This window comes from Scyliorhinus canicula, chromosome 17, assembly GCF_902713615.1.
Source record: "Scyliorhinus canicula chromosome 17, sScyCan1.1, whole genome shotgun sequence".
Lineage (NCBI taxonomy): Eukaryota > Metazoa > Chordata > Chondrichthyes > Carcharhiniformes > Scyliorhinidae > Scyliorhinus > Scyliorhinus canicula.
In genome coordinates, this window is record NC_052162.1 from 115,067,107 (window position 1) to 115,094,819 (window position 27,713).

The 27,713-nt window shown below is 49.5% G+C and overlaps 1 protein-coding gene and 1 long non-coding RNA gene across 2 annotated transcripts; both read right to left on the minus strand.

Moving 5' to 3' along the window:
* Window positions 1–12,786: 12,786 nt before the first annotated feature.
* LOC119952222 (gastrula zinc finger protein XlCGF26.1-like) lies at window positions 12,787–14,159 on the minus strand (the record flags this gene model as incomplete). The annotated part of the gene is made up of 1 exon (XM_038775872.1): window positions 12,787–14,159. A coding segment is annotated over one exon (1,221 nt), but the record flags the coding sequence as incomplete, so codon positions are not given.
* A 170-nt stretch (window positions 14,160–14,329) lies between these two features.
* On the minus strand, window positions 14,330–27,131 carry LOC119952265. The gene is made up of 2 exons (XR_005457805.1): window positions 26,939–27,131; window positions 14,330–14,658 (listed from the first exon to the last, which is right to left on the minus strand). It is a non-coding gene; the product is annotated as an uncharacterized LOC119952265 (long non-coding RNA).
* Window positions 27,132–27,713: the final 582 nt, after the last annotated feature.

The following is a 27,713-nucleotide window of genomic DNA, read 5'->3' on the forward strand; positions in this document are numbered from 1 at the left end:
GAAAGGATTCACTCGGTCAACACACCTGCTGAGACACCAGCAAGTCCACGAATGATGGTATGGGTTGGATTCTGCTGTTAATCAGGACTGCACGGTGGTGCAGTGGTTAGCACTGCTGCCTTACGGCGCTAAGGTCCCAGGTTCGATCCCGGCTCTTGGTCACTGTCCGTGTGCAGTTTGCGCATTCTCCCTGTGTTTGCGTGGGTTTTGCCCCCACAATCCAAAGATGTGCAGGGTAGGTGGATTGGTAGGTGGGCTGGTTTAGCTACAAGGGGCTGGTTTAGCTCACTGAGCTAAATCGCTGGCTTTTAAAGCAGGTCAGCAGTACGGTTCGATTCCCGTACCAGCCTCCCCAGACAGGCGCCGGAATATGGCGACTAGGGGCTTTTCACAGTAACTTAATTGAAGCCTACTCGTGACAATAAGCGATTTTCATTTTCATTTCAAATTGCTCCTTAATTGGAAAAAATGAATCGGGTAGTCTAAAACTTTTTTAAAAATTGCTGCTGTTAATCACTTCCAGGATGAACCATGTTCATTCTAACAAGTTGGCGAAATGGGAGCGTCAGAATCTCTGCGCGACAGCCAGTCTCACGACTTGTTCCCAGCGGGCTGATGCTCTTTGAGCCTGAGAGAGCAGATTTCCACTGAAAGGATTCACAAAGGCTGATGAAGGACATTTATTTTATCCTGGCGAGTAAATAGTATTTTTCCTCCACATACAAGATCAAAACTAAATACTGAATGTAGCAGGATGACAATCTGCTAAACATCCACAAAGCATGATGGGAAAAGTAGCCAATCTTACACAAGCCCAGGGAGGAATCAGGGCTAACCCACTGTGCCACCATGCTGCCTCCTGTTTTAAACACTAATAAAGAATGAGTTGTACATAATATTTTGTGTCAGTGTTTCTTTGTCCCCATCCTTGTCTGAGGTTGATATCCTCGTCTGAGGGTCAACATTTGGCGTCTCTGGGTGGGCATATTTAAGTGGCGTCCCTGTGTGAGCATGGTTAAGTGATCACCTTAATGTCACACCATGTCCAAATTAAAATTATGGCTGGTAATAATCCAGATTGGGAAAGAGTACTCCCAAGATTACCTAAAGAATAAATGGCCTAAATGATTTGAAGATGCCAATAAGGCATTCATGGGTCCGGGACCCTTTGGACACTGCAAAGGGGTGAGAAAGGGGCAAGCGAAACGTGCCTCCAAGCTGAGCAAGGCTACAGTGAAAGCTAGTTGTATGAGAAGGAGGTAGAAAATGCAAGGTTATAATAGCAGTTGAGTGCTGCAAAACAGGAAACCGACACATAGCCTTAGAAACTGAACAGAGGAATGAAATGCAGATGTTACAGATGAGTCAATTTCAGACAGTGCGAGGAGGAAAATAGAGAGAAAGCTTAGAGAGAGAGAGATGCACCTAAGAAGAGGTTTGTGGGTATAGGGCAAAAGTGTAGCGATTTACAGGCTGCTGTGAAGTCAAACATGGACTAGAGACAGAAATCGGCCAACCACACGAAGTGTCAGAAAGAGCGAGAGATGCAGATAAAGAGGATAAAGGCATGTGTTCAGACCATCTGTATTATACTGTCCCTTTTATACAGACATTTGATCTCTTACCTTTTGTTACCTCAAGTACTATGTATAAGCTACTAAACCTAATTACCCATTGCCATTTCTTCCTCGTCTGGAGAATGAGATACATTAGGTATATAATCCAATATCATTTGCGTTATGACTGGGGCATGGAGATGGTGCAAATCCATAAGTGTATTTGGACATTTGAGCACCAATTCCACAAACTCTCCCACAATGTAGAGGAGTCTATTTGTTCAATATTGTTTGTTAAAGCCTTGGTTCATTGTTGGAATGGATAGTATGACCTGTACACTTGTTGAGTTTGCATCTGAATTCCAATCAGGTGCTCTGGTAGTGGTGGGATTGTATAAGAGTAAGTATTGTGTTTATTGATTTCAAATATTGTGTTATGATTCAAGGGTTGTGTTATCTTTCATGTTTTCCATAATTTGAATATCAACTGTTCTATTATATATTTCAACCAGTTCCACTTTGGCATCTGTCGGTGTAAACAAGAGCGGTTTGAACAGGGGGTATACCCGGGTTGTTGCCATTGGAGTTCTCATTGTCCTTTAGGTTGTACAATATCTCCCATCACCCATGTATGCAATATGATACATGGTTGCACAAATGGCTAGCACTGTGGCTTCACAGCGCCAGGGTCCCAGGATCGATTCCCCGCTAGGTCACTGTCTATGCAGAGTCTGCACGTTCTCCCCGTGTCTACGTGGGTTTCCTCCGGGTGCTCCAGTTTCCTCCCACAGTCCAAAGACGTGCAGGTTAGGTGGATTGGCCATGATAAATTGCCCTGAGTGACCAAAAAAAGGTTAGGAGGGGTTATTGGGTTATGGGGATAGGGTGGAAGTGAGGACTTAAGTGGGTCGGTTCAGACTCGATGGGCCGAATGTCCTACTTCGGCACTGTATGTTCTATGTTCTTTGCAGCCCACATAATTTCCATTGTTCAATTGATTGTAGCATGAAATTCACATCTTCTTCACGGTCATATGTTGAGAATGTGAAGCAAGGGTTAATAGCTAGAACAATCCAGAATTAATGGGACACATTAGTGGAAAGTTACTAATAAGGGAGTTATTGAATTCGTGAGCCGACTCATGACTGTAAGCCGAATAGCCTTGAGAAAAAAGGAAGATGGCTGGATGACGGAATATGAATTGTGGGAGCCATTGATACTGTGGCTGAACACCTGTTGTTTTGCTAAAATTGCTATATACTCATATGCCAATAGATAACCTCAATGTCTGTAAAATCATGTATTGAAAATATGGCAATAACAAGTTAATCATGTATTAGATCTTTGGTAAAAACAAGCTATATTTTGTAATGGGGGCAAGGTCAAGTGAATGTAAGGGACAGCCCCTTAAAAAAATATAAAGACAGGATGTTTTGAGCAAAACTTTGGCACACTCAGAGGTGTTTCTTTGGAATACCTAGAGGGCTGCCCCGATTGCAATAAAGAATATTCTGAAGTACGGATGTGTTCGAGAGTACTTTCTTCCGGACTGAGAGACAAGTGAATTAGAGACACATTCACAAACCCATTCCCACAGTCAGAGCATATAAAGGGTCTCTCATTGGTGTGAGTGACATTGTGGCTCAGCAGGCTGGATGACTGAATCCCTTCCCACGCACAGTGCAGGTGAACGGACTCTCCCCAGTGTGAACTCGATGGTGTTTCTGCAGGTGGGATAACCGAGTGAATTCCTTCCCACAGTCCGAGCAGGTGAACGGCCTCTCCGCAGTGTGAACTCATTCATGTCTCCGCAGGTTGCCGATATCAGTGAATCCCTTTTCAAACTGAGAGCAGGTGAATGGCTTCTCTCCACTGTGACTCCGTTGATGCCTTTCCAGCTCATGTGGGGCTGTGAACCCTTCCCACATACCGAGCAGGTGAACGGCTTCTCTCCAGTGTGACTGCGTTAATGCCTTTCCAGCCCGTACGGGCCTTTGAATCCCTTCCCACAGTCCTCACATTTCCATGGTTTCTCCATGGTCCAAGTGATCTTGCGTCTCACCACGTTGGATGATCAGTTGAAGCCTCGTCCGCACACAGAACACCTGTGTACAGTCTCTCTTTGCTGTGAATGGTGTGGTGTTTTTTTCAGGCTGTGTCACTGGTTAAAGCTCTTTCCACAGTCAGTGCTCTGTAACAGTCTCACACGGGTGTGTGTGTGTGTCTCAGTGCTTTTCCAGACACACTGATGTTTAAAATCTCTTGAAGCAGACAGAATAGACAAACATTTCTCCTTCCAGATTCAAAAGCCGATGATATTTGGTTCCCAAGAATTGAGTGACTCAGTCAGTTCTTGACGTGATATTTAGTTTGAGGTATCCACCTCAAACACCTCTCGTTCTAACTTCCTGCAAAAAGATTTTACAAAAGTCATCACTGTCAGTACAGGATAGAAATTCAGAACGGACAATTCTAGTTTCTATCGAACATTCTTTCCTCTCTGTCTTTCCCTCAAATTCCCTAAATGTCCATTTCACACACTCTCCCACCATTCTCACTCTGTTGTATCTGATATTCACCCTCCCAATTCTCCTGAAGACGCTGAATCAGGCTGATTCACAGATCCAAGCTCACTGCTTCCTGTCCTGGACACAGAGGCTGCCAGACAGATGTATGTCTATGTTACTGGATGAAAAATGTGTGTAATATACAGACTGGATTGACTTCCTTTCCCTCCCAATCCTCATGAAGGTGCTGATTGATGATCAACAAATCTAAACTCATTACAACCTGTACAAGAGCAGAGACTCTCCATCTAAGTATATTTACTGATTAGAGATGGGGTGATTCTGAGGAAGAATTTTATTTAGTCACAGAGTGATCATGTCGAGGAACTCACTGCGCACAATGGTTGTGGAAGTCGAGATGATCGATAATTCAAAATGAAATTGAAGAAAATCAGGTGAACAGAGATATAGAGGGGGATTGGGACTGATTGTATTGCTGTACAGAGAGTCAGCATTGACTCGAGTTGCCAAATGGATTCTGTCAATGCTGCAATAACTGTATGACTTGTAATATATCAGGTAGGTACAGTACTATTTACAAAACTGGAACTAATAATCCATGTATTTTATGACAAAACCATCAATAATATATCTAATATATTCCATATAACAACACTGGACATATCTGTCCGATTACAGTTTAGCTGGGGCTCGTGGTTGCCATACTCCGTCAAATGCTGCCTCGACGTCAAGGGCAGTCACTCCCACCTCACCACTGGCATTCATGTCCATGTTTCAACCCAGACTGCAACGAGGTCAGGAACTGAGTGACCCTGGCGGAACCCAAATTGAGCATCCGTGAGCAGGTTATTGCTGAGTAAGTACCACTTGATGGCACTATTCACGACTCCTTCCATCACTTTGCTGATGATAGAGAGTAGACTGAAAGGGCGACAATTGGCTGGGTTACATTTGTCCTGTTTACTGTCCCCTTAAATGTCATCCATCTCCTGGGGAAACCAGTCCTTTAATTGTGAACATTAGGAAAGAGACCATCCTTTTAGCCAGACAAAGAAATGTGTCAAGCTGAGGGAGCAAAGGATATCAATGTCTTTAAAAGAGAGAGAGAGACCTGGGCCTAGCTGTGCAGAGTCTGCACCCTCCCTGGATTCACTTCCTTTCCCTTCAGTTGCTGCAAGTGACCAATTGAAGGTCAGAACGAGAAAAGAAATGGAAAAGGGGAGAAAAGAAAGTGTTTTACTCACAGATGTTGGAGACAGGTGGAGGTTTCAGTCTGTGTGCAGCTCAAGCTCACTCAGGGTTGGGGGAACAACAGCTTTGCTCGGCACAAACTTCCATGTCCAGCTTCCGCATCAGATTGGCTGAGAAACAGAGTCCTTCCGGTTTTCCTATCTTCTCATTGGTCAATACCTCAGCAGTAAAGTCAGCAGAAGTGAGCTCTTCGGCACATGCGCAACTTCTCCTCCCCTTGGACATGCGCAGTCCCGGGTCAAGGGAGGAGGAGGCCACCAACGGCCGGAACTGTCAGCCGGTTGCCGGGAAACCGCCTTGACAATGTGCTGGGGGAGTGGAACAAAGGGTGGGGGGGGGGGGGGCTCCCGTGTCCGCGCAACGCGCGGGTGCGCTCAAATGCATGACGTCACAGCGGAACGGATTTATTCCTGTTGGCTGATTCAGAGGATGAGCTCCTTTGTGATGTCACAATGTGGAGGTTGGACAATGAGTTTCAGACTAAAACTTCCTCCTCTGGGCAACATCTGGGAGCAAATCAATGTCTCTCCCTTTCAGAAGGTCATCAGATATAGGAGCAGAATTAGGCCATTTGGCCAATCGAGTATAATCCTTCAACCTGATTAAAAATCTGTCCAACTCCTCCCTAAATTTACTCACTGTCCCAGCTCCACCGCACTCTGGGGTCGTGAATTCCACAGATTCACAGCCCTTGGAAGAAGCAGCTTCTCTTCAACTCTGTTGGCCAATGGTTAGCACTGCTGTCTACGGCGCTGAGGACCTGGGTTCAATCCCGGCCCTGGGTTACTGTCTGTGTGCACAGTAAGAAGTCTTACAATACCAGGTTAAAGCCCAACAGATTTGTTTCAAACACAAGCTTTCGGAGCACCGCTCCTTCCTCAGGTGAATCCTGGTGTTGTAAGACTTCTTACTGTGCTCACCCCAGTCCAACGCCGACATCTTCACATACTGTCTGGAATTTGCACTTTCTCCCCGTGTCTATAGGTTTCATCCCCATAACCCAAAGATGTGCAGAGTAGGTGGATTGGCCACACTAAATTGCACCTCAATTGTAAAAAAAATAATTGGGCACACTGAATTTATTTTAAAATTAAAACTGTTTGAATTTGCTACCGCTTATCGTAAGACTATTACCTCTCGTTCTGGAATGCCCTGCAAGAGGCAGCAGCTGCTCCAAGTCTACTTTATCTTTCCATTTCTTTTCTCATTCTGAGGGGACATTGGTGACTTGCAGCAACTGAAGAGAAAGGAAGTGAATCCAGTCTGTATGTTGCACACATTTTTAGTTCAGTAATATAGACATATTTCTGTCTGGCAGTCTGCATGGAGAATTTCAGGCCTCTGTCCAGTATAGGAAGCAGTGAGCAGGGATCTGTCAATCAGCCTGAATCAGCACCTTCAGAGAATTGGTAGGGTGAATATTGGATACAGCAGAGTGAGATGGAGGGAGAGTGTGTGGGATGGAGATTTACAGCTTTTGAGGAAAGAATGTTTCACAGGAACTAGAATTGTCTGTTCTTAATTTCCATTTGTGAATACCTTTTACAAGATATTAGATGATGATTTGTAGAAAAAAAGACTTCAGGATTTGGAAGAGTCACTTGGTTATGAGCGGCATGGTGGTTAGCACTGTTGCTTTATAGCACCAGGGTGCCAGGTTTGATTCCCGGCTTGGGTCACTGTGCGGAGTCTGCACGTTCTCCACATGTCTGTGTGGGTTTCCTCCGGTTTCCTCCCACAAGTCCCGAAAGATGTGCTGTTAGGTAATTTGGACATTCTGAATTCTCCCTCTGTACCCAAACAGGCGCCGGAATGTGGCGACTTGGGGCTTTTCCCGGTAACTTCATTGCAGTGTTAATTTAAGCCTACTTGTGACAATTAAGATTATTATTATATCAGGACCTGAATATCATCAGGAGAACCATCACTGCAAGACACTTCTGGGGTTAAGGGTTGACAGTCAGGCAAGGGAATAGAATGGAAGTAAACCCAGGAACGAAGAGTCACATTGGACTGGTTCCAGGGGAATTGAGTGACAACTTCAGTGATGTTACCATGGAGTGCGATTTTTGATTGTGTTCAAAGTAAAAGGGCACCGTTCTATTTATATTTTAATGAATACTTTCCTTATAAAAATTGTGATTAGGCAGTGTTGTTTCTAGTTTGTATGCTGCAGGAAAAGTCACAAACTTGAAGTTTTTGTCTTATGACTCATTAATTTGTTCACTGGGTTTACAATTTATTTTTTAAAATTACTGATCTTGACAGAGATCTTGCACAGTTGGTTTAGAGCCACAAGTTTCAACTTCCCATTTAATCCTCAGGCAACTTGCTGTCTCTCTGTTGCTCATGTCAATGACAGCCCAGTAACTGAGCTGAGGGCTGGAGATGCTGTGACCCCTTGTCGGAGCTGGAATCAGTAGAAAGAAGAACCATAGTTTCTTTTTTTTAGAAAATATGTTATTAAGGCATTTATAATTGTAACAATTTTAACCATCAGGTATCAAAAGGAACAAAACAAGACACCTATCCAGTAACATACCCCAGCCCACATGGCTTACACAAACAGGACCTCCTTCCCCAGCCCCCCTTTCCACTGGTGTTCCTAACCTTACTCAAACCCCCATGCCCCCCCCCCCCCCCCCCCCCTGCTCACAGCGTAATTTTTCTTGAAGACGTCAATGAGCGGCAAACCCCTGTAACGATCCCCTCAAGGTAAACTTGATTTTCCCAACTTCGGGAGTTCCGAGTCCCTCCATCCCAGTAGGATCCGTCTCTGAGCCTCCAGAGAGGCAAAGGCCAGAACATCGGCCTCTCCACCCCCGGGCTCCTGGATCTTCCGACACATCAAAGATCGGCACCTCTGGACTCGGTACCACCTTCGCCTTTAATACTTCTCACATGTGGTCAGCAAACCCCTGCCAGAAACTTCTCAGCCTCGGACATGCCCAGAACAAATAAACATGGTTCACAGGTCCCCCCACACAGCGCCCACACCTGTCTCCCACCCCCTCAAAGAATCTGCTCATCTGCACCCCCGTCCTGTGCGCTCTCTAGACCACCTTGAATTGTATTAGGCTGAGCCTGGCACAGGACGAGGATGCATTGATATGCCTCAGGGCCTCCTCCCATAATCCGGCCTCCAACTCCCCACCCAGCTCTTCATCCTACTTTTGCTTCACCTCCCTCAGGGCTCCCTCCCACTCCATCAGTTCCTTGTAGTTCTCTTGAAACCTTCCCTCCCTTACTCCTACTTTCGACACCACCTTATCCGGTAGCCCCTGGTTGGGAGGGGGGGGGGCAGGTGCAGGAAGGGAAGAACCTTAGTTTCTGGTTGAGCTTTGTATGAGCTATTCGACCGTGATGATACATAATAACTAACCAGGTAATATGTTGTGATGAGGATTCAGAAACAGACCCTGTGTACATGAGTTCACTGAAGCTGTGGGCTTGTCAGCTGCACAGTGGAACTAGGCTTGCAACAGCCTCAGAGACCTGTAATATTGTCACTGGGTTTAACCCTGTTCTGTGTTAAACAGACCTATCTGATACTGGGTTATTGTGACATAGTTAATCTGACCCTTAATTCATTCAATTCCAAAAGTTAATAACATTGATTCAAGTACAGTGATTACTCTGTTAATCTGTCAACAAAGTGGTGTCAGTTCATGCAGATCGTGTCTGAACTCAATTTCATTACTTATTTTTGTTACTGACTAGGGTGCCTCTCAGGCAGAACCTGAGGATCGATGGCCTCTCAGAGGGCATTGAGATTGTTGGGCAAAGAAGGTAGTGAAGACTGCCCAGGAAAACATGGCGGAGGCTCAGGGACTGGGATTGCTGGCCCAGTGGTCAATGGAGCAGCTGGTGAAATTCCTTCAGCAGAGCTTCGCCAAGCAAAGACAAGAGTACCTGGACCCAATTAAGCCGGGGATTGACCGGGTGGGGCAAAGATTGGAAGCCCAGGGACAGGCGATCCAGAAGGTGGAAGAGGTGGTGGCTAAGCACGAGGACCAGCTAACCGCGATGGCAGTGGAGCTGATGAGGGACCATCAGAAAAGGCTGCAAGAGAAGGTGGAGGATCTGGAGAACAGGTCACGCAGGTAGAACCTGAGGATCGTTGGCCTCTCGGAGGGCATTGAGGGATCGGACGCAGGGACAGACGTGGCGGGTATGTTCGAGAATCTGCTGGGGGAAGGTTTACTCGACCCTTGGAGGTGGACAGGGCGCACAGAGCGCTTGCAAGGAAGCCACAGATGAATGAGGCGCCGAGGGCGATGGTGGTACGAATGCCCCGGTTCCTGGATAAGGAACAGATCTTGAGGTGGGCCAGGCAGACGAGCTGCGGTAAATGGGAAAATAACAAACTGCATTTACCAGGACTTGGGTGCAGAACTGGCCAAAAAAAGGTCGAGCTTCAACAAAGATAAAACAACTCGCTTTAAGAAAGGGGTGAAGTTCGGCATGTTGTAACCAGCTCGTTTGTGGGTTACTTATGAAGAGCAAGAACTTTATTTTGGATCGCTGGATGAGGCGAAGAACTTTGTTAAGGACAGGGGACTGGCAGGTGATGGAGGACATTGAACTTGGGGGCGAGTAATTCTGTACCTATGCTGCTAAATTTATTTTCTTTATGGGCTGTGTATGTAGTGTTTTTGTACCAATTTTTGGGCCGTTGTTCAGTTTTGTATGCGGGTTAGCTTTGTTCTTGTGGGGGGGATGGTGGGTGGAATTTTCTTCTTTGTTTTTGTTGGGAATTGTGATGTTTTGCATCTGTCTGTTCGAGCGGGGAGGGAGTTCAATGGGGGGTAGGCTGCTTGGCACCATGGGCTAGCTGGGTGGGCTAGCTCAGTGGGCGCCAAGCAGGTGACTAGTTTGGTATGGGGGGGGGGGGTTGGATTGCTGTTTTGTTAGTGTGGGGGGTGGGGGGAGGGAATTGTTCTGCTGACAGGGGAGGGTTTGGCATTGGGAGACAAATTGGAGGCCAACAATGGTGGGCGACCGAGGGCGGGCCTGAGGAGGTGCAGGACGCAAGCTGGAGGCTGGCCTAAGAAGGGTGATGGTTGATCGGCAGGGGGTGAGGGTGGGAGGGGTGGGGGGTGGGGGGTGTGCCCCCCGACCAGGCTGATCACATGGAACGTGAGAGGTGCTGACTGGGCCGGTCAAGAGGGCTCGTGTGTTTGTGCATTTGAAGAGGTTGAAGGCGGACGTGGCAATGTTACAAGAGACACACCCAAGGGTAGTGGATCAGACTTGGCTGAGGAACGGGTGGGTCGGGCAGATATTTCATTCGGGGCTCGACTATAAACTAGGGGGGTTGCGATCTTTTAAAAAAATATGTGCCCAATTAATTATTCTCCAATTAAGGGGTAATTTAGTGCGGCCAATCCACCCCACCTGCACATCTTTGGGTTGTGAGGGTGAAACCCACGCAGACATGGGGAGAAAGTGCAAACCCCACATGGACAGTGACCAAGGGTCGGGATTCAAACCCGGGTCCTCAGCGCCGCAGTCCCAGTGCTAACCACTGTGCCACATGCCACCCCTCAGGGGGTTGCGATCTTGATTAATAAGCGGGTGTTATTTGAGGCAGGGAATATAGTGGCGGACTCAGGAAGTAGGAATATCATGGTGAGTGGGAAGCTGGAGGGGATGCCGGTGGTATGAGTGAATATTCACGCACCAAATTGGGACGATGCGGAGTTTATGAGGTGGGTGTTGGGGAAGATTCCGGACCTGGATTCGCACAAGCTGATCATGGGGGGATGGGGGACACTTCAATACGGTTAGAGATCAGAGGTTGGATCAGTCGAGTTCAAGGACAGGGAGGGTGCGAGCTACGGGAAAAGAGCTAAAGAGGTTTATGGAACAGATTGGGGGAGGGGGGGGGGTGACCTGTGGAGGTTTGGACGGCCAAGAGCGAAGGAGTTTTCTTTTTTTTTCCCCACGTGCACAAAGTGTATTCCCGGATTGATTTTTTTCATTTTGAACAAGGCTTTGCTGGCGGGGGTAGTGGATACCGAGTATTCGGCGATTGTTGTGTTGCACCCTGCCCCACACTGGGTGGATCTACAGGTGAGCAAGGAGTAGGGTCAGCGACCGCAATGGAGATTGGATGTAGGACTGTTGGCGGACGAGGGGGTGTGCGGGCGGGTGAGGGAGGCCATCCAGAATTATTTGGAGATAAATGACGCGGGAGGTTCCGGCAGCAACGGTTTGGGAAGCGCTGAAGGCGGTGGTTAGGGGGGGAGCTAATTTGGATACGGGTTCATAGGGAGAAGGTGTAGCTGGTAGAGATGAATAGGCTGGTTAGGGAAATACTCCAGGTGGACAGAAGGTATTCTGAAGCCCCAGAGGCAGGGTTCTTGAAGGAGCAGCAGAAGCTGCAGATGGAGTTTGGTCTGTTATCCACAGGGGAGGCGGTGGGGCAGCTGAGGAAGGCGAGGGGGGGCGGTTTCTGAGTATGGGGAGAAGGCCAGTAGGATGCTAGCACACCAACTAAAGAAGAGGGAGGTGGCCAGGGAGATAGGAAGAGTGAAGGACAGAGGGGGGAACATGGTCTTGGACCCAGTGGGGGTGAATGGGGGGGGTGTAAGGAGTTTTCTCGTTGGCTGTATGAGTCAGAACCCCAGCTGGGGTGGAGGGGATGAGGCAGTTTTTGGAAGGGTTGAAGTTTCCGAAGGTGGAGGAAGGGTTAGTTGAGGGGTTTGGAGCCCCGATCAGAATTGTAGAAGTAATAGAGGGAATGAAGGCCATGCAGTAGAACACAGGGTCATTATATACAGCCTCTGTCGCTCGAGTGAAAACAATCCGAGTTTATCCAACCTCTCCTCATAGCTAATCCCCTCCAGGCCAGGCAACATCCTGGTAAACCTCCTCTGTACTCTCTGCAAAGCCTCCCCATCCTTTTGGTAATGTGGTGACCAGAATTGTCGGCAATATTCCAATTGTGGCCTAACTAAGGTTCTGTACAGCTGCAGCATGACTTGCCAATATTTATACTCAGTGCCCGACCAATGAAGACAAGCATGCCGTCTGCCTTCTTAGCGACCTTATCCACCTGCGTTGCCACTTTCAGTGATATGTTTATTGTAATTTCCCAATCTACCCCAGACAACTTGCCCCTCAAACCATGACAGTTTCCTTCTGCGTGAAACACCCAGATAAATTAGACAAAAGAACCCTGTAACCACCACAGCCCATCTAAATGGCCACATGGCTGCTTTGGGAACTAAATATCTTCCAACATGCAAACACCTTTTCATTCTGTGCTCCTCGTCAAACTTGGAACCAGGTAATCGCAACGAGGCTCAAAAATGGTCAGCCCACCGGAGGCAGAGGTGTTAGACCGGCCAGTCCAGCAGAAAGAAACCCTCCAATCATCACCATTCCCCAGATGTCAGAATAAACAAAATGCAGTCCTGGATGTCAGTGAGAGCAGAAACAATAACAACGGAGCCAACATCTGGAATTTATTGTGAACTTGTTGGAGTCACAACAGGTGTGATAAATCACAAACCCCGCCCCACATTGAGAGCATATGAATGGTCTCTCCCCAGAATTAACTCACGAGTGTCTCCGGATTATTGAATGTCTCCCCAGCTCAGAGCAGGTGAATGGCTTCTTCCAGGTGTGAACTCGCTAGTGTTCCTGCAGGGCGTATGGATATCTGAATCCCTTCTCTCACTGAGCAGGTTAACGCCTTCGCCCCTCTGTGAACTCGCTGGTGTCTCTGCAGGTTGGATAACCGACTGAATCCCTTCTCACACTGAGAGCAGGTGTATGGCCTCTCCCCAGTGTGAACTCGATGGTGTCTCTTCAGGCAGGATAACTGAGTGAATCGCTTCTCACACTGAGAGCAGGTGAACGGCCTCTCCCCAGTGTGAATTCGCTGGTGTGTCATCAGGCTTGATGAAGTAGTGAATCCATTCTCACAGTGTGAGCAATTGAATGGCCTCTCTCCAGTGTGAACTCGCTGGTGTGTCAGCAGGTCCGATGAAGTTCTGAATCCTTTCCCACACTGAGAGCAGGTGAACGGCCTCTCCCCAGTGTGAACTCGCTGGTGTATCCGCAGGTGGGATAACTGAGTGAATCCCTTCTCACACTGAGAGCAGGTGAACGGCCTCTCCCCAGTGTGAACTCGTTGGTGTCTCTGCAGGCTGGATAACTGAGTGAATCCCTTCTCACACTGAGAGCAGGTAAACGGCCTTTCCCCAGTGTGAACTCGCTGGTGTTTCTGCAGGTGGGATAACTGAGTGAATCCCTTCTCACATTGAAAGCAGGTGAACAACCTCTGCCCAGTGTGAACTCGCTGGTGTCTTTGCAGGCTGGATAACTGAGTGAATCCCTTCTCACACTGAGAGCAGATGAATGGTCTTTCCCCAGTATGAGCACGCCGGTGTTTCTGCAAGTGGGACAACTGAATGAATCCCTTCCCACACGGAGAGCAGGTGAATGGTCTCTCCCCAGTGTGAATTAGCTGGTGTTTCTGCAGGCTGGATAATTGAGTGAATCCCTTCCCACACTGAGAGCAGGTGAATGGTCTCTCCACAGTGTGAATTAGCTGGTGTTTCTGCAGGCTGGATAATTGAGTGAATCCCTTCCCACACTGAGAGCAGGTGAATGGTCTCTCCACAGTGTGAACTCGCTGGTGTATTCGCAGGCCGGATAACCGAGTCAATCCCTTCCCACACTGAGAACAGGTGAACGGTCTCTCCCCAGTGTGAACTTGTTGGTGTCTCTGCAGGCTAGATAATTGAGTGAATCCCTTCTCACACTGAGAGCAAGTGAATGGTTTCTCCCCAGTGTGAACTCGCTGGTGTGTCTGCAGGCTGGATAATTGAGTGAATCCCTTCTCACACTGAGAGCAGGTGAATGGCCTCTCCCCAGTGTGACTGTGTCGATGAGTTTCCAGCTCTGATGGAGATCTGTATCCCTTCCCACAATCCCCACATTTCCACGGTTTCTCCATGTTTGAGGCCTCTTTGTGTTTTCCCAGCTCTGACGATTTGGAGCTTCATCCACACACAGAACACGTGTACGGTCTCTCCCCGCTGTGAATGTTGTGATGTTTTTTCAGGCTGTGTAACTGGTTAAAGCTCTTTCCACAGTCAGTGCTCTGGAACACTCTCACTCGGGTGTGTGTCTGTGCTTTTCCAGTCACACTGATGTTTAAAATCTTTTAAAATAGACAGATCTGGCAAACATTTCTCTTTCTAGATTTAAAGGCCGATGAAATTCAGGCCCCGATGAATCAAGTGACTCAGTCAGATCGAGACGTGACGTTTGAGATTTCTGTCTGTAATTCTTCCTCTTCTAATATCCTGTAGAGACAATTTATAACAGAAATCACTGTCAGTACGGGATAGAAATTCAAAACAAACAATTCCAGTTTCTCTGGAACATTCTTTCCTCTTTCATTCCCCAAAGCTGTAAATCTCCATCCCACACACTCTCCCTCCATTCTCACTCTGCTGTATCTAATATTCACCCTCCCAATTCTCCTGAAGGTGCTGATTCAGGCTGATTGACAGATCCATGCTCACTGCTTCCTGTCCTGGACACATACACCAGAACAAATAGGAGCTGCAGTCGGCTATTCAGCTCATCTAGCCTGCTCAACCATTCAATGAGCTCATTGGCCAATCCACCTATGCACCATTTTCCCAAACTATTCCTCATATCCCTTGATATCTTCAATATCTGGAAACATATCAATCTCGGTCCTGAAAATACTTGATGACTGAGGCATGGTAGCACAGTGGGTAGCACTGTTGCTTTACAGCGTCAGGGACCCGGGTTCAAATCCTGGCTTGGGTCACTGTCCGTGCGGAGTCTGCACCTTCTCCCCATGTCTGCGTGGGTTTCCTCCGGGTGCTCCGGTTTCCTCCCACAAGTCCCGAAAGATGTACTTGTGAGTTAAATTGGATATTCTGAATTCTCCCGAGTGTACCCAAACAGGCGCCGGAGAGGGCTCGGAGACACTTTTTCAACATGGCGGCCTGACCCTCTGGAGGTCTCACGACTCCCTGCTCTCCGGGGCTCTCTCGGAGATGGTTAAAATGATGACTGCCAACATTCTCCGTGTTATTGACCAGAGACTGAGTGAGCTGACTCAATATCTGTGAGCTCATGAGGCCGAGCTGTAAAATGCCACGAAGAGTAATCAACTAGTAGAGTTGACAAGGGGGAGCCAGTGAATGTGGTACATTTGGACTTTCAGAAAGCGTTTGACAAAGTCTCGCACAAGAGATTATCTTGCAAGATTAAAGCACATTGATGGAAGTGTATTGAGATGGATAGAAAACTGGTTGGCAGAAAGGAAACAAAGGGTATGCATCAACGGATCGTTTTCAAATTGGCAGGCAGTAACTAGTGGAGTGCCACAGGGATCGGTGCTGGATCCCCAGCTATTCACAATATACACTAATGATGTGGTCGACAGAATAAAATGTAACATCTCAAAGTTTGCCGATGATACCAAGATGGGTGGGAGGGTGAACTGTCACGAAGATGCAGAGAACCTTCAGCATGAACTGGACAGGTTGGGCAAGTGGGCAAACCAATGGCAGATGCAGTATAATTTGGATAAATGTCAGGTTATTCAATTTGGAAGCAAAAACAAGAAGGCAGATTACTACCTGAATGGCTGTAAATTGGGAGAGGGAAGAGTGCAGCGGGACCTGGGTGTCCTTGTGCCCCAGCTGCTGAAGGTAAGCATGCAGGTGCAGCAGGCGGTAAAGAAGGATAATGGTAAGTTGGCTTTCATTGCGAGAGGTTGAGTACAGGAGCAGGGATGTATTGTTGCAATGATACAGGGTCTTGGTGAGGCCACACCTGGAATATTGTGTGCAGTTTTGGTCTCCTTTTCCGAGGAAGGATGGTCTTTCTCTCGAGGGAGTGCAGCGAAGGTTTACCAGGTCGATTCCGGGGATGGCGGCACTGACGTATGCAGAGAGATTGACGAGGTTAGGATTGTTTTCGCTGGAGTTCAGACGAATGAGCGGGGATGTCATAGAGACTAATCAAAATTCTAACAGGACTAGGAGGTTGGATGCAGGGAAGATGTTCCCGATGGTGGGTATACCCAGAACCAGGGGTCACAGTCTGAGGATTCGGGGGAGACCATTTAGACAGAGTTGGGATACGGACCCAGGAAGTGCAGAAGATTGTAGTTTAGTCGGGCAGCATGGTCGGCACAGGCTTGGAGGGCCGAAGGGCCTGTTCGTGTGCTGTACTTTTCTTTGTTCTTTTTTTATGAGGAGACATTTCTTCACCCAAAGAGTGGTGATCCTGTCGAATTCATTCCCGCAGGAAGCAGTTGAGGCTGTTATGGGTCAGGGCTTCGAAACTCCAAATTGTATTATGAAGCTCACCTGACCTATAACTTTTATGTTGAATTTGGCTAGGATGAGCACAAGATCCATCACTTCAGGTGTGATTCATCAGACTTCCTCGGCACTTTTATCAAAACAAAGTTTATTATAAAAATGTAGTTAATATATATGAAACACTTATCAAGAATTTACCATCAATTACAAACATAAAAAAACCACAACAGCTACAGTAATCTATGTATATAACTCTAATGAATCCCCCTTCATAGCTGTTCCAATTCAATACAAAGTCCAATAAACCAAAACCCCTTTCAAGGGTGTGGCACGGCACACTGTCATCTCACTTGAATGGGACTGATCCTTTCCCCAAGATTCTGATCCAGCCTTTAACCAGCAGATTCAAATCTCCTTCCGGAAAGTAACTCTATCTTTAAAGTTACAGTTTGCCGCACCCAATATGCTTTCAGTTCGCTGGAACAGCTTTTAAAATAACAGAGAAAAACAGGGAAACTCTGCTTCTTTCTTCTGCAGTCCAAAGCAACAAACTGAAACTGAAACCCTAACACTAAACCCCCTCTCACCAGACAGCCCAGCTCCACCCACAAATGACAGCACTGAAGCCGTGCTCCAAGTCATGTGATAAGAGAAAACCTTTCTTAAAGGGACACTCACTTGACAAGGCTAAGACACTGAATGCATTCAAGAGGTGGCTAGATTTGGTACTCGAGGTCAATGGGATCAAGGGTTATGGGGAGAAAGCAGGATTAGGCTATTGAGCTGGATGATCAACCATGATCATGACGAACGGTGGAGCAGGCCAGAAGGGCCAAATAGCCTCCTCTACTTCTATCTTCTACATGTCTATGTTAAAGAGGCTTGATGATCCGGAGAAGAGGATCCTGAACGTTGACAAGATGCCTCCTCAGTGGAGACAACAATTCAATCCTTGGAAAACTGACTGAGTGGCATGGCGGAGGCCCTGGAGGATTTGGAGAACCAAGGGTCACAGAAAGAACATCCAAGTCGTCGGCCTGCCAGAAGGCGTGGAGGGTAAGGCTCCCCTTAGGATTTTCGAGGACCATTGCCACATTTTTTGAAGCTGGATGTGAAGCCTGGGTGTTTCCAATTAGAAAGGGCAGCGGATCCTGTCTTTGAGGCCGAGGGATAGTTTTCATCCCAGGCCTGGAATCATTCACTTCCACAACTTGAAAGATCACCAGTAGGTCCTGGAAATGGGTACGGTGAGGTGGGACCTGGCTCCTTCTTCCAGGACTTTTCGGCAGCCACACAAACGAAGCATCGAGGCTTTGATGAAGTTTGAAGGGAACTCATGGCTGCGGGAGTGAATTATGTCGCTTTATCCTGCAACCCTGAAAATTGTATCTGACAACTCCGTCAAGTCTTTTGATAATCCGACTACTGCCTTGGTCTTCGCTAAATCCTTAAAGGGCAAGTATTTGGAGGAATGGTTTGCAGCTCGGACTAACCCAGGCTCTAATCCGGACTCTTTCCCTATCATGGTGTTGTTGTCTGAATTTATCTTTTATCCTGTTGAAGGGAGTTGTTATCCTGTGGGCGCCGATTGAATGTCTTCTTTTCCTCGAGTGCTACAGGAACTCACATAATCTTTTCTCAGTTATGGGAGATGTGCCGTGTGCTTATTATCCGTCATCTTTCTTCTATTATCTGATCGTTAATCATGGCAGAACCGAGTGGTGCCATTGCCGAAGGGGGGGTGGTGGTGGATGCAGGTCTTCACGGGTCGGTTTAAGATGTGGGAGGGACATTCGATCCCCATTCCCTTGTTGGCCCTTCTTTCCTTCTCCTCATTTTGGAGAAGGTATCCTGAGGGTAACGACAGTCTGGCCGTGGGGTTAATCCTCCGTGTCCTCAGTCTTATTGAGGAATGTCCCCTTGGATCTATTGTGGTGGTGATTCTTTTGTATTGTTGTTATTATGGGAGGGTTTATGTGTTGTTGACCTACTCTGGTACAGACGGGGCTTTTATTCGTGAAAGGAACAGTTTGGGGAAACTTTGGTGCCTCTGGTGTAAAGTGAGTTGGAGGAGGGGGTAATGGCGCACGCCTGATTGTGGCGTTAAAATCTGTTCCTGTTCTCTCTGTCGTCGAACTAATGGCAGCAGTTAATCTGCAAATTTTCCCAGGGAATGTACGGGGCATCCATCACCCTATCAGAAGGAAAAAGATCCTCTCCTTTCTAAAGGAGAAATTTCACATAGCTTTATTACAGGAAACCCATTTGGATGATGAGGAACACTTTAAATTGAGGTGGGATTGGGTGAGGCGGGTTTTTGTGCCTCCTTTTCATCAAATATCAGGGGTATGGCAATCCTTATTAAAAAAAATATCACTTTTGACTTCCGGTTGCGGCTATGCGGAGCTAAGCCGCACGTTCGGCAGCTCCCGCTATTTAGGGACTTTTGGGCCAATTTGAGGGCCCCAAACGGCACTGATTTAACGCATCCCGGTGGGGGAAGGTGTCTGGAGGAGCTTTCTCCACAATTTATGGTGGTCACCCGGAGTGGGGCGAAGGAAGAAGCTGCAGCAGCTCCCCCCAAAAAACGGGGGAAGAATAACAAAATGGCGGCCGGCGGAACACCCGAGGACTGGTGGAAGTGGGCGCAGGAGCAGCAGGCCTCTCTCCTGCGCTGCTTTGCGGAGCTGAAGGCTGAGTTGCTGGACTCCATGAATGCGACTACCAACAAGCTGCTTGGGACCCAGGCGGCCCAGGAGGTGTCTATTCGGGAGTTGCAGCTGCAGGCCATTGAAAGGGAGGAGGAGGCCGTGGTCCTCGTGGGGAAAGTGGAGTTGCACGAGGCACTTCATAAAAAGTGGCAAGACCGCTTGGAGGAGCTGGAAGTTGGCACGAGGCAAAAGAATTTAAGGATCCTAGGACTGGCGGAGGGGCTGGAGGGGTCAGATCTCCCGGTGTATGTGACCACGATGCTGAGCTCGTTGATGGGAGCGGGGTCCTTCCCTTTGCCTCTGGAGCTTGAGGGAGCTCACAGAGTGCTGGCCAGGAGGCCCAAGGCAAATGAGCCCCCGAGGGCGGTGCTGGTGCAGTTCCATCGATTTAGTGACTGGGAGTGTGTGCTGCGCTGGGCCAAGAAAGAGAGGAGCAGCAAATGGGAGAATTCGGTAGTGCGAATCTACCAGTACTGGAGTGCGGAGGTGGCAAAGCGGCGGGCCGGGTTCAACCGGATGAAGGCGGTGCTGCATGCCAAGCAGGTCAGATTTGGAATGTTGCAGCCTGCGCGCCTGTGGTTGACATACAAGGACCGGCACCATTACTTCGAGTCCCCGGAGGAGGCGTGGGCCTTTGTACAGGCGGAGAAACTGGACTCGAACTAGGATCTGGGGACACACTATGGCCATTGCTGTTTTCGCTGTTGCTGTTTTCACTTTTTTAACTTCGACATGTGTGTTATGTATGCTGGTTTTCTGTTTGCTCTGGTTACGGGTGGGTTTGTCTGTTGGGTATGGTTGTGGGTTAGGTGGGGAGTGTTGGGAGTTTGTGTTTTATTTGTTCTCTTCTGTACAGGGCTGGGGGTTGGGGTGAAACTGGATTTTGGGGAACTGCGTCAGAAGGGTGGGGTGTGGCAGTGTGAAAGCGCGGGCTTTCCTCTGGTTTCCCGCGCTGCGGGGCAGGGGGGGTGGAGCTGGTGGTGGGGGCGGGGCCTCTACTGGTCTTCTTTCCCGCGCTGAAGCGGTGCCAAGGAGGTGTGGCAAGAGGTGGATGACCCCATGCCGGGAGGGGATGGGTTTTGGCGGGAGCTGCCGGGGTCAGCAGAAGTCAGCTGACTCACGGAAGTACTATGGAGGGGGCGTCGCGGCTAGGAGGGGTCCTAGCCTTGGGGGGGGGGGGGGGGGGGATACCAGGTTGCTGCTGGAATGACTAGGAAGGAGCCGGTGGGGGCCGGGGGTGAAGAGGAGAGGCATTATCGCCATGGGGAACGGGTCGGGTGGGGTGTGCTGGCCTGGGGCGAACATTTGATAAGCAATGGCTAGTAGGCGGGGGAGGGGGGCGGGTTGCCCTCTGATCCGGCTGATTACCTGGAACGTGAGGGGGCTGAATGGGCTGGTTAAGAGAACCAGGGTATTTTCTCATCTGAGGGGGTTGAAGGCGGACGTGGCTATGCTCCAGGAGACCCACTTGAAGGTGGCGGACCAGGTTTGTCTGAGGAAGGGGTGGGTGGGGCAGGTTTATCACTCAGGATTGGACACGAAGAACCGGGGGTGGCGATTCTGGTGGGGAAGAGGGTGGCGTTCGAGGCGGCTGAGGTGGTGTCGGACAAGGAGGGCAGATATATCATGGTGAAGGGTAGGCTGCAGGGAGAGAAGGTGGTGCTGGTGAATAGCACAATCGCTTGTGAAGCGATTGTGGATAGCACAATCGCTTCACGGCTCCAGGGTCCCAGGTTTGATTCCGGCTTGGGTCACTGTCTGTGCGGAGTTTGCACATCCTCCCCGTGTGTGCGTGGGTTTCCTCCGGGTGCTCCGGTTTCCTCCCACAGTCCAAAGATGTGGTTAGGTAGATTGGCCATGATAAATTGCCCTTAGTGTCCAAAATTGCCCTTAGTGTTGGGTGGGGTTACTGGGTTATGGGGATAGGGTGGAGGTGTTGACCTTGGGTAGGGTGCTCTTTCCAAGAGCCGGTGCAGACTTGATGGGCCAAATGGCCTCCTTCTGCACTGTAAATTCTATGATAATTTGTATGCCCCGAATTGGGATGATGCTGGCTTCATGAGGCGCTTGTTGGGCCGCATCCCGGACCTGGAGGCAGGGGGCCTGATCATGGGGGGAGATTTTAATACAGTGCTGGATCCCACACTGGACCGGTCCAGTTCAAGGACAGGTAGGAGACCGGCCTCAGCCAAAGTATTGAGGGGATACATGGACCAGATGGGAGGGGTGGATCCCTGGAGGTTTGGGAGACCAAGAGCGCGGGAGTATTCCTTTTTCTCTCGTGTCCATAGGGTCTATTCCCAAATAGACTTTTTTGTCCTGAGCAGGGGATTGATTCCGAGGGTGCAGGATGCCGAGTATTCAGCCATAGCGATTTCGGACCATGCCCCGCACTGGGTTGATCTGGAGATGGGAGAGGCACGGGACCAGCGCCCGCTCTGCCGCCTGGATGTGGGGATGCTGGCTGATGAGGAGGTGTGTAGGAGGGTTCGGAGAAGCATTGAGGGGTATCTGGATACCAATGATACGGGGGAGGTCCGGGTGGGGACGGTCTGGGAGGCTCTGAAAGCAGTGATCCGGGGGGAGCTGATCTCCATCCGGGCCCACAGGGAAAGGAGGGAGAGGAAGGAGAGGGAGCGACTGGTGGGGGAGCTCCTGGATGTGGACAGGAGATATGCGGGGGCACCGGAGGAAGGGTTGCTGGCGGAACGGCGTAGTTTGCAGGCCAAATTTGACTTGTTGACCACCAGAAAGGCGGAGACACAGTGGAGGAGGGCGCAGGGCGCGGTATATGAGTATGGGGAGAAGGCGAGCAGGATGTTGGCGCATCAGCTCCGTAAGCGAGATGCGGCAAGGGAAATTGGTGGAGTGAAGGATGGGGGTGGAAACGTAGTGCAGAAGGGGACAGAAGTAAACGGGGTCTTTAGGGACTTTTACGAGGAACTGTACCGGTCAGAACCTCAGATGGGGAGAGAGGGGATGGAGAGCTTCATGAACAGGCTATGTTTCCCAAGGGTTCAAGAGGGGCTGGTAGAGGGGCTGGGGGCGCCGATAGAGCTGGAGGAGCTAGTCAGGGGGATTGGACAAATGCAGTCAGGTAAGGCCCCGGGGCCGGACGGGTTCCCGGTGGAATTTTACAAAAAGTATGCAGACCTGGTGGGCCCCCTGCTGGTGCGAGCCTTCAATGAGGCATGGGAGGGAGGGGCTTTGCCCCCGACGATGTCGCGGGCACTGATCTCTTTGATCCTAAAGCGGGATAAGGACCCCTTGCAGTGTGGATCATACAGGCCTATCTCGCTCCTCAATGTAGACGCTACGTTGCTGGCGAAGATCCTGGCCACCAGGATAGAGGATTGTGTGCCAGAGGTGATATACGAAGATCAGACAGGATTTGTCAAGGGGCGGCAGCTCAACACGAATGTGCGGAGACTGCTAAATGTTATCATGATGTCGGCAATGGAGGGGGAGACGGAGATAGTGGTGGCGCTGGACGCAGAGAAAGCGTTTGATGAGGGTACCTGTGGGAGGTGCAGGAGCAGTTTGGATTTGGGGAGGGATTCATCAAATGGGTGAGGCTGCTCTACGCGGCTCCGATGGCGAGTGTAGTTACGAATGGGAAGAGATCGGAGTACTTTAGGCTCTACCGTGGGACCAGGCAGGGGTGCCCCCTGTCCCCCTTGCTCTTTGCACTGGCAATTGAACCTCTGGCTATGGTGTTGAGGGCGTCAGGGAAATGGAGGGGTCTGGTGCAGGGTGGGGTGGAACATCGGGTATCGCTGTATGCGGACGACCTGCTGTTATATGTGGCGGACCCAGAGGGGGGAATGCCGGGGGTGATGGAGCTGTTAGCGGAATTTGGGGGCTTCTCGGGCTATAAGCTAAATTTAGGAAAGAGCGAGGTATTTGTGGTGCACCCGGGAGATCAAGAGGAGGGAATTGGGAGGCTCCCTTTTAGGAGGGCAGTGAAGAGTTTCAGGTACCTGGGGGTGCAGGTGGCCAGGAGTTGGGGGACTCTCCATAAGCTTAACTTCACCAGACTAGTGGAGCAGATGGAGGAGGAATTTAAAAGGTGGGACATGGTGCCGCTATCGCTGGCGGGTAGAGTGCAGTCCGTCAAAATGACGGTTCTCCCGAGGTTCTTGTTCCTCTTCCAGTGCTTGCCCATCTTTATCCCGAGGGCCTTTTTTAAAAGAGTGACCAGCAGCATCATGGGCTTTGTTTGGGCGCATGGCACCCCGAGGGTGAAGAGGGTCTTCTTGGAGCGCGGTAGAGAGAGGGTGGGGGCTGGTGTTGCCCAATCTCTCGGGGTACTACTGGGCGGCCAACGTGTCGATGGTGCGCACGTGGGTGATGGAGGGGGAGGGGGCAGCATGGAAACGGATGGAGAGGGTGTCCTGTGGAGGTACAAGCCTGGGGGCCCTGGTAACGGTCCGTGGCCGCTCCCTCCCATAAGGTATACCACGAAACCGGTGGTGGCGGCTACCCTCAAGATTTGGGGGCAGTGGAGGCGACACAGGGGAGAAGTGGGGGGCTCGATGGAGGCTCCGTTAAGGGGGAACCATAGGTTCGTCCCGGGGAACATTGATGGGGGATTTCAGAGTTGGCACAGAGCGGGCATCAGACAACTGAGGGACCTGTTTATTGATGGGAGGTTTGCGAGCCTGGGGGAGTTGGAGGAGAAATTTGGGCTCCCCCCGGGAAACATGTTTAGGTATCTGCGGCACCATGTCCCACCTTTTAAATTCCTCCTCCATCTGCTCCACTAGTCTGGTGAAGTTAAGCTTATGGAGAGTCCCCCATTTGCTAGACGGCAGGTGGAGGGATTCCCTGCGCTTCCCGCGAGGGGGGTGAGGGACAGGGTGCTTTCAGGGGTCTGGGTCGGAGAGGGGAAGATTTCCGATATCTACAAGGTTATGCAGGAGGTGGAAGAGGCGTCAGTAGAGGAGCTGAAAACGAAGTGGGAGGGGGAACTGGGGGAACCCGCGCCCCCCCCCCCGCCCCCCCCCCCCCCCCCCCCGCCCCCCCCGCCCCCCCGCCCCCCCCCCCCCCCCCCCCCCCCCCCCCCCCCCCGCCCCCCCGCCCCCCCCCGTAATTGTGGACCATCTCCTCATTTCTCTGGAGTTCCTGCTCGAGGGCTCACCCCCAGGTTAAGAGTGGTGATTTGATGCTTCCCTGATAAGAGTTACGTCATTTCCGACACATTTTGAGGAAGAATTTGAATTCTTCCTTTTCTTTAACTTGGCCCCTGGTATTTCTCCCTCCATTTCCCCCTCCAGATGTCTATAGCTCATGCCAGTGTGTGTGTGTGTGGGCGGAGGGGGTGATCATTTCTTACACTGCTAATAAAAGGTACAGGATGCTGGAGCACCAAAGACGTCTGGAGGTTTGTCTGGCAAAGGCCGAGGAGAATTATAAAAAGGCCCCGAGGAAGCGATCACTGAAGGAGGTTAACATGGCAAGAGTGGCTTTGGACTCCCTATTGACTCAGCAGGTCAGGAAGAGGTTGTACAAGTTTGGGAATAAACCGAGCAAATCCTTGGCATGTAGCACAGTGGTTAGCACTGTTGCTTCACAGCGTCAGGGATCCGCATTCGATTCCCAGCTTGGGTCTCTGTCTATGCAAAGTCTGCACGTTCTCCCCGTGTCTGCGTAGGTTTCCTCCGGGTGCTCCGGATTCGTCCCACAAGTCCCGAAAGACGTGCTGTTAGGTAATTTGGACATTCTGAATTCTCCCTCATGGTACCCGAACAGGCGCCGGAGTGTGGCGATAGGGGATTTTCACAGTAACTTCACTGCAGTGTTAATGTCAGCCGACTTGTGACACTAATAAAGATTATTATTATAGCGTATTTGAGGATTTGTTGTCAGATCCATTGGTGGATATGTATTGTCACTCTTTTGACTCGAAGATGCTGCCAGCAACTCTTTGTGAGGCTTATATATCTTTGATTCTGAAGGCGGGCAAGGACACAGAGGAGTGGACCTCTTTTTGGTCAATCCCTCTTTTGAATCTTCACTTCAAACTGCTATCTAAAGTTTTGGTGAGAAGGCTGGAGGACATCCTTCCTACAATTGTGCGGGAGGACCAGACTGGCTTTATCGGGGAAGATTTTCCAGTCACAACTTTAAAAGGTTACTGAATGTGATTCAAGCTTTTCAGAAATATGCACTGGATGGACTGGTGATCTCTTGGATTGGATTTATTTATTGTCACGTGTACCGAGGTACAGTGAAGAGTATTTTTCTGCAAGCAGCTCAATGGATCATTAAGTACATGAAAAGAAAAGGAAATAAAAGAAAATACATAATACGGCAACACAAGGTACACAATGTAACTACATAAACACCGGCAACAGGGTGAAGCCTACAGAGGTGTAGTGTTAATAAGGTCAGTCCAGAAGAGGGTCGTTTTGGAGTCTGGTAAAAGCAGTGTACTGAACGCTTTTGCTCGAGTTGAGTGGAATTATCTGGTTTATACACTGAGGGGCTTTGGGCTGGATGAGGATTATATCAAGTAGATTCAGTTATTATATTAAAGTTAAAGTCACCATAGTCCCACATGACCAGAGGCTGCTTTCCCCTTTGATGGGGAGAGCTGCCTGGTGGTAGTTTAACCCAAGGATCACTACACCTCAGGCGAGGGACAGGTTTGAGAAAGTGGGTCCTTACTTGAGAAAGGACGTACTGGCGCTGGAGGGTGTGCAGAGGAGATTCACTAGGTTAATCCCAGAGCTGAAGGGGTTGGATTATGAGGAGAGGTTGAGTAGACTGGGACTGTACTCGTTGGAATTTAGAAGGATGAGGGGGGATCTTATAGAAACATTTAAAATTATGAAGGGAATAGATAGGATAGATGCGGGCAGGTTGTTTCCACTGGCGGGTGACAGCAGAACTAGGGGGCATAGCCTCAAAATAAGGGGAAGTAGATTTAGAACTGAGTTTAGGAGGAACTTCTTCACCCAAAGGGTTGTGAATCTAGGGAATTCCTTGCCCAGTGAAGCAGTTGAGGCTCCTTCATTACATGTTTTTAAGGTAAAGATAGATAGTTTTTTGAAGAATAAAGGGATTAAGGGTTATGGTGTTCGGGCCGGAAAGTGGAGCTGAGTCCACAAAAGATCAGCCATGATCTCATTGAATGGCGGAGCAGGCTCGAGGGGCCAGATGGCCTACTCCTGCTCCTAGTTCTTATGTTCTTATGTTCATGAATAATTTCAGCCGTTACGGAATTAAACCAACGCTGCTGGCCTCGCTCTGCTTCACGAACCAGCTGAGCTAAACCGGCCCTCTGTTATATTACAGGCTGGGCAGCAGCACGACTCCTGGATGGTTTATATTTGTCGTATTTGAGCTTCAGAGAGTCTCGACAAATAAATGTGTCAAACTGAGGGAGCAAAGGATGTCAATGTCTTTAACAGAGAGAGAGAGAGACCTGGGCCACGCTTTCCAGAGTCTGCACCCTCCCTGGATTCACTTCCTTTCCCTTCAGTTGCTGCAAGTGACCAATTGAAGGTGAGAATGAGAAAAGAAATGGAAAGGGGGAGAAAAGAAAGTGTTTTACTCACAGATGTTGGAGAGAGGAGGAAGATTCCGTCTCAGTGAAGCTCAATCGGCCCTCACACGAACCCCGCGCTCTGATTGGCTGGAGGACCAGAGACCTTCCGGTCCTCCAAATCGTCCAATTGGTCAACACCTCAGCAGGAAAGTTAGTGGGCGGGTTCTCATTCGCACATGCGCAGTCCCGGGCTGCGGGGGAGGGGGAGATCACTGAGCGGTTCCTCGCTCTGACCGGAGCCGTCAGAAACCTGATCTCGAGGAGGTACACGTGCAGGCAGAGGGCGAACAAAGTGTGGGAGAACAATGGGTCGGGACCTCCCGAGTCCGCGCGCGACGGGCCTGCGCACTGCCACCCGTAGACGACACAGCGGAACACGGTGATTTCTATTGGTTGATTGAGGCAGGGCGCCATTGTTTTGTCACAAAGCGGAAGTTGGATGAAACTTCCTCCTGTCTCCAACATCTGTGAGTAAAACATTTTCTTTTCTCCCCCTTTCCATTTCTTTTCTCATTCTCACCTTCAATTGGTCACTTGCAGCAACTGAAGGGAAAGGAGGTGAATCCAGGGAGGGGGCAAACTCTGCAAAGCTTGGCCCAGGTCTCTCTCTCTCTTAAAGACATTGGCATCCTTTGCTCCCTCAGATTGACACATTTAGTTGTCTGGCTAAAGGATGGTCTCTTTCCCAATGTTCACAATTAAAGGGCTGGTTTCCCAAGGAGATGGCTGACATTTACGGGGACAGTAAATTAATACCAGACAGAGACATGTCTTGTTCTGTTATA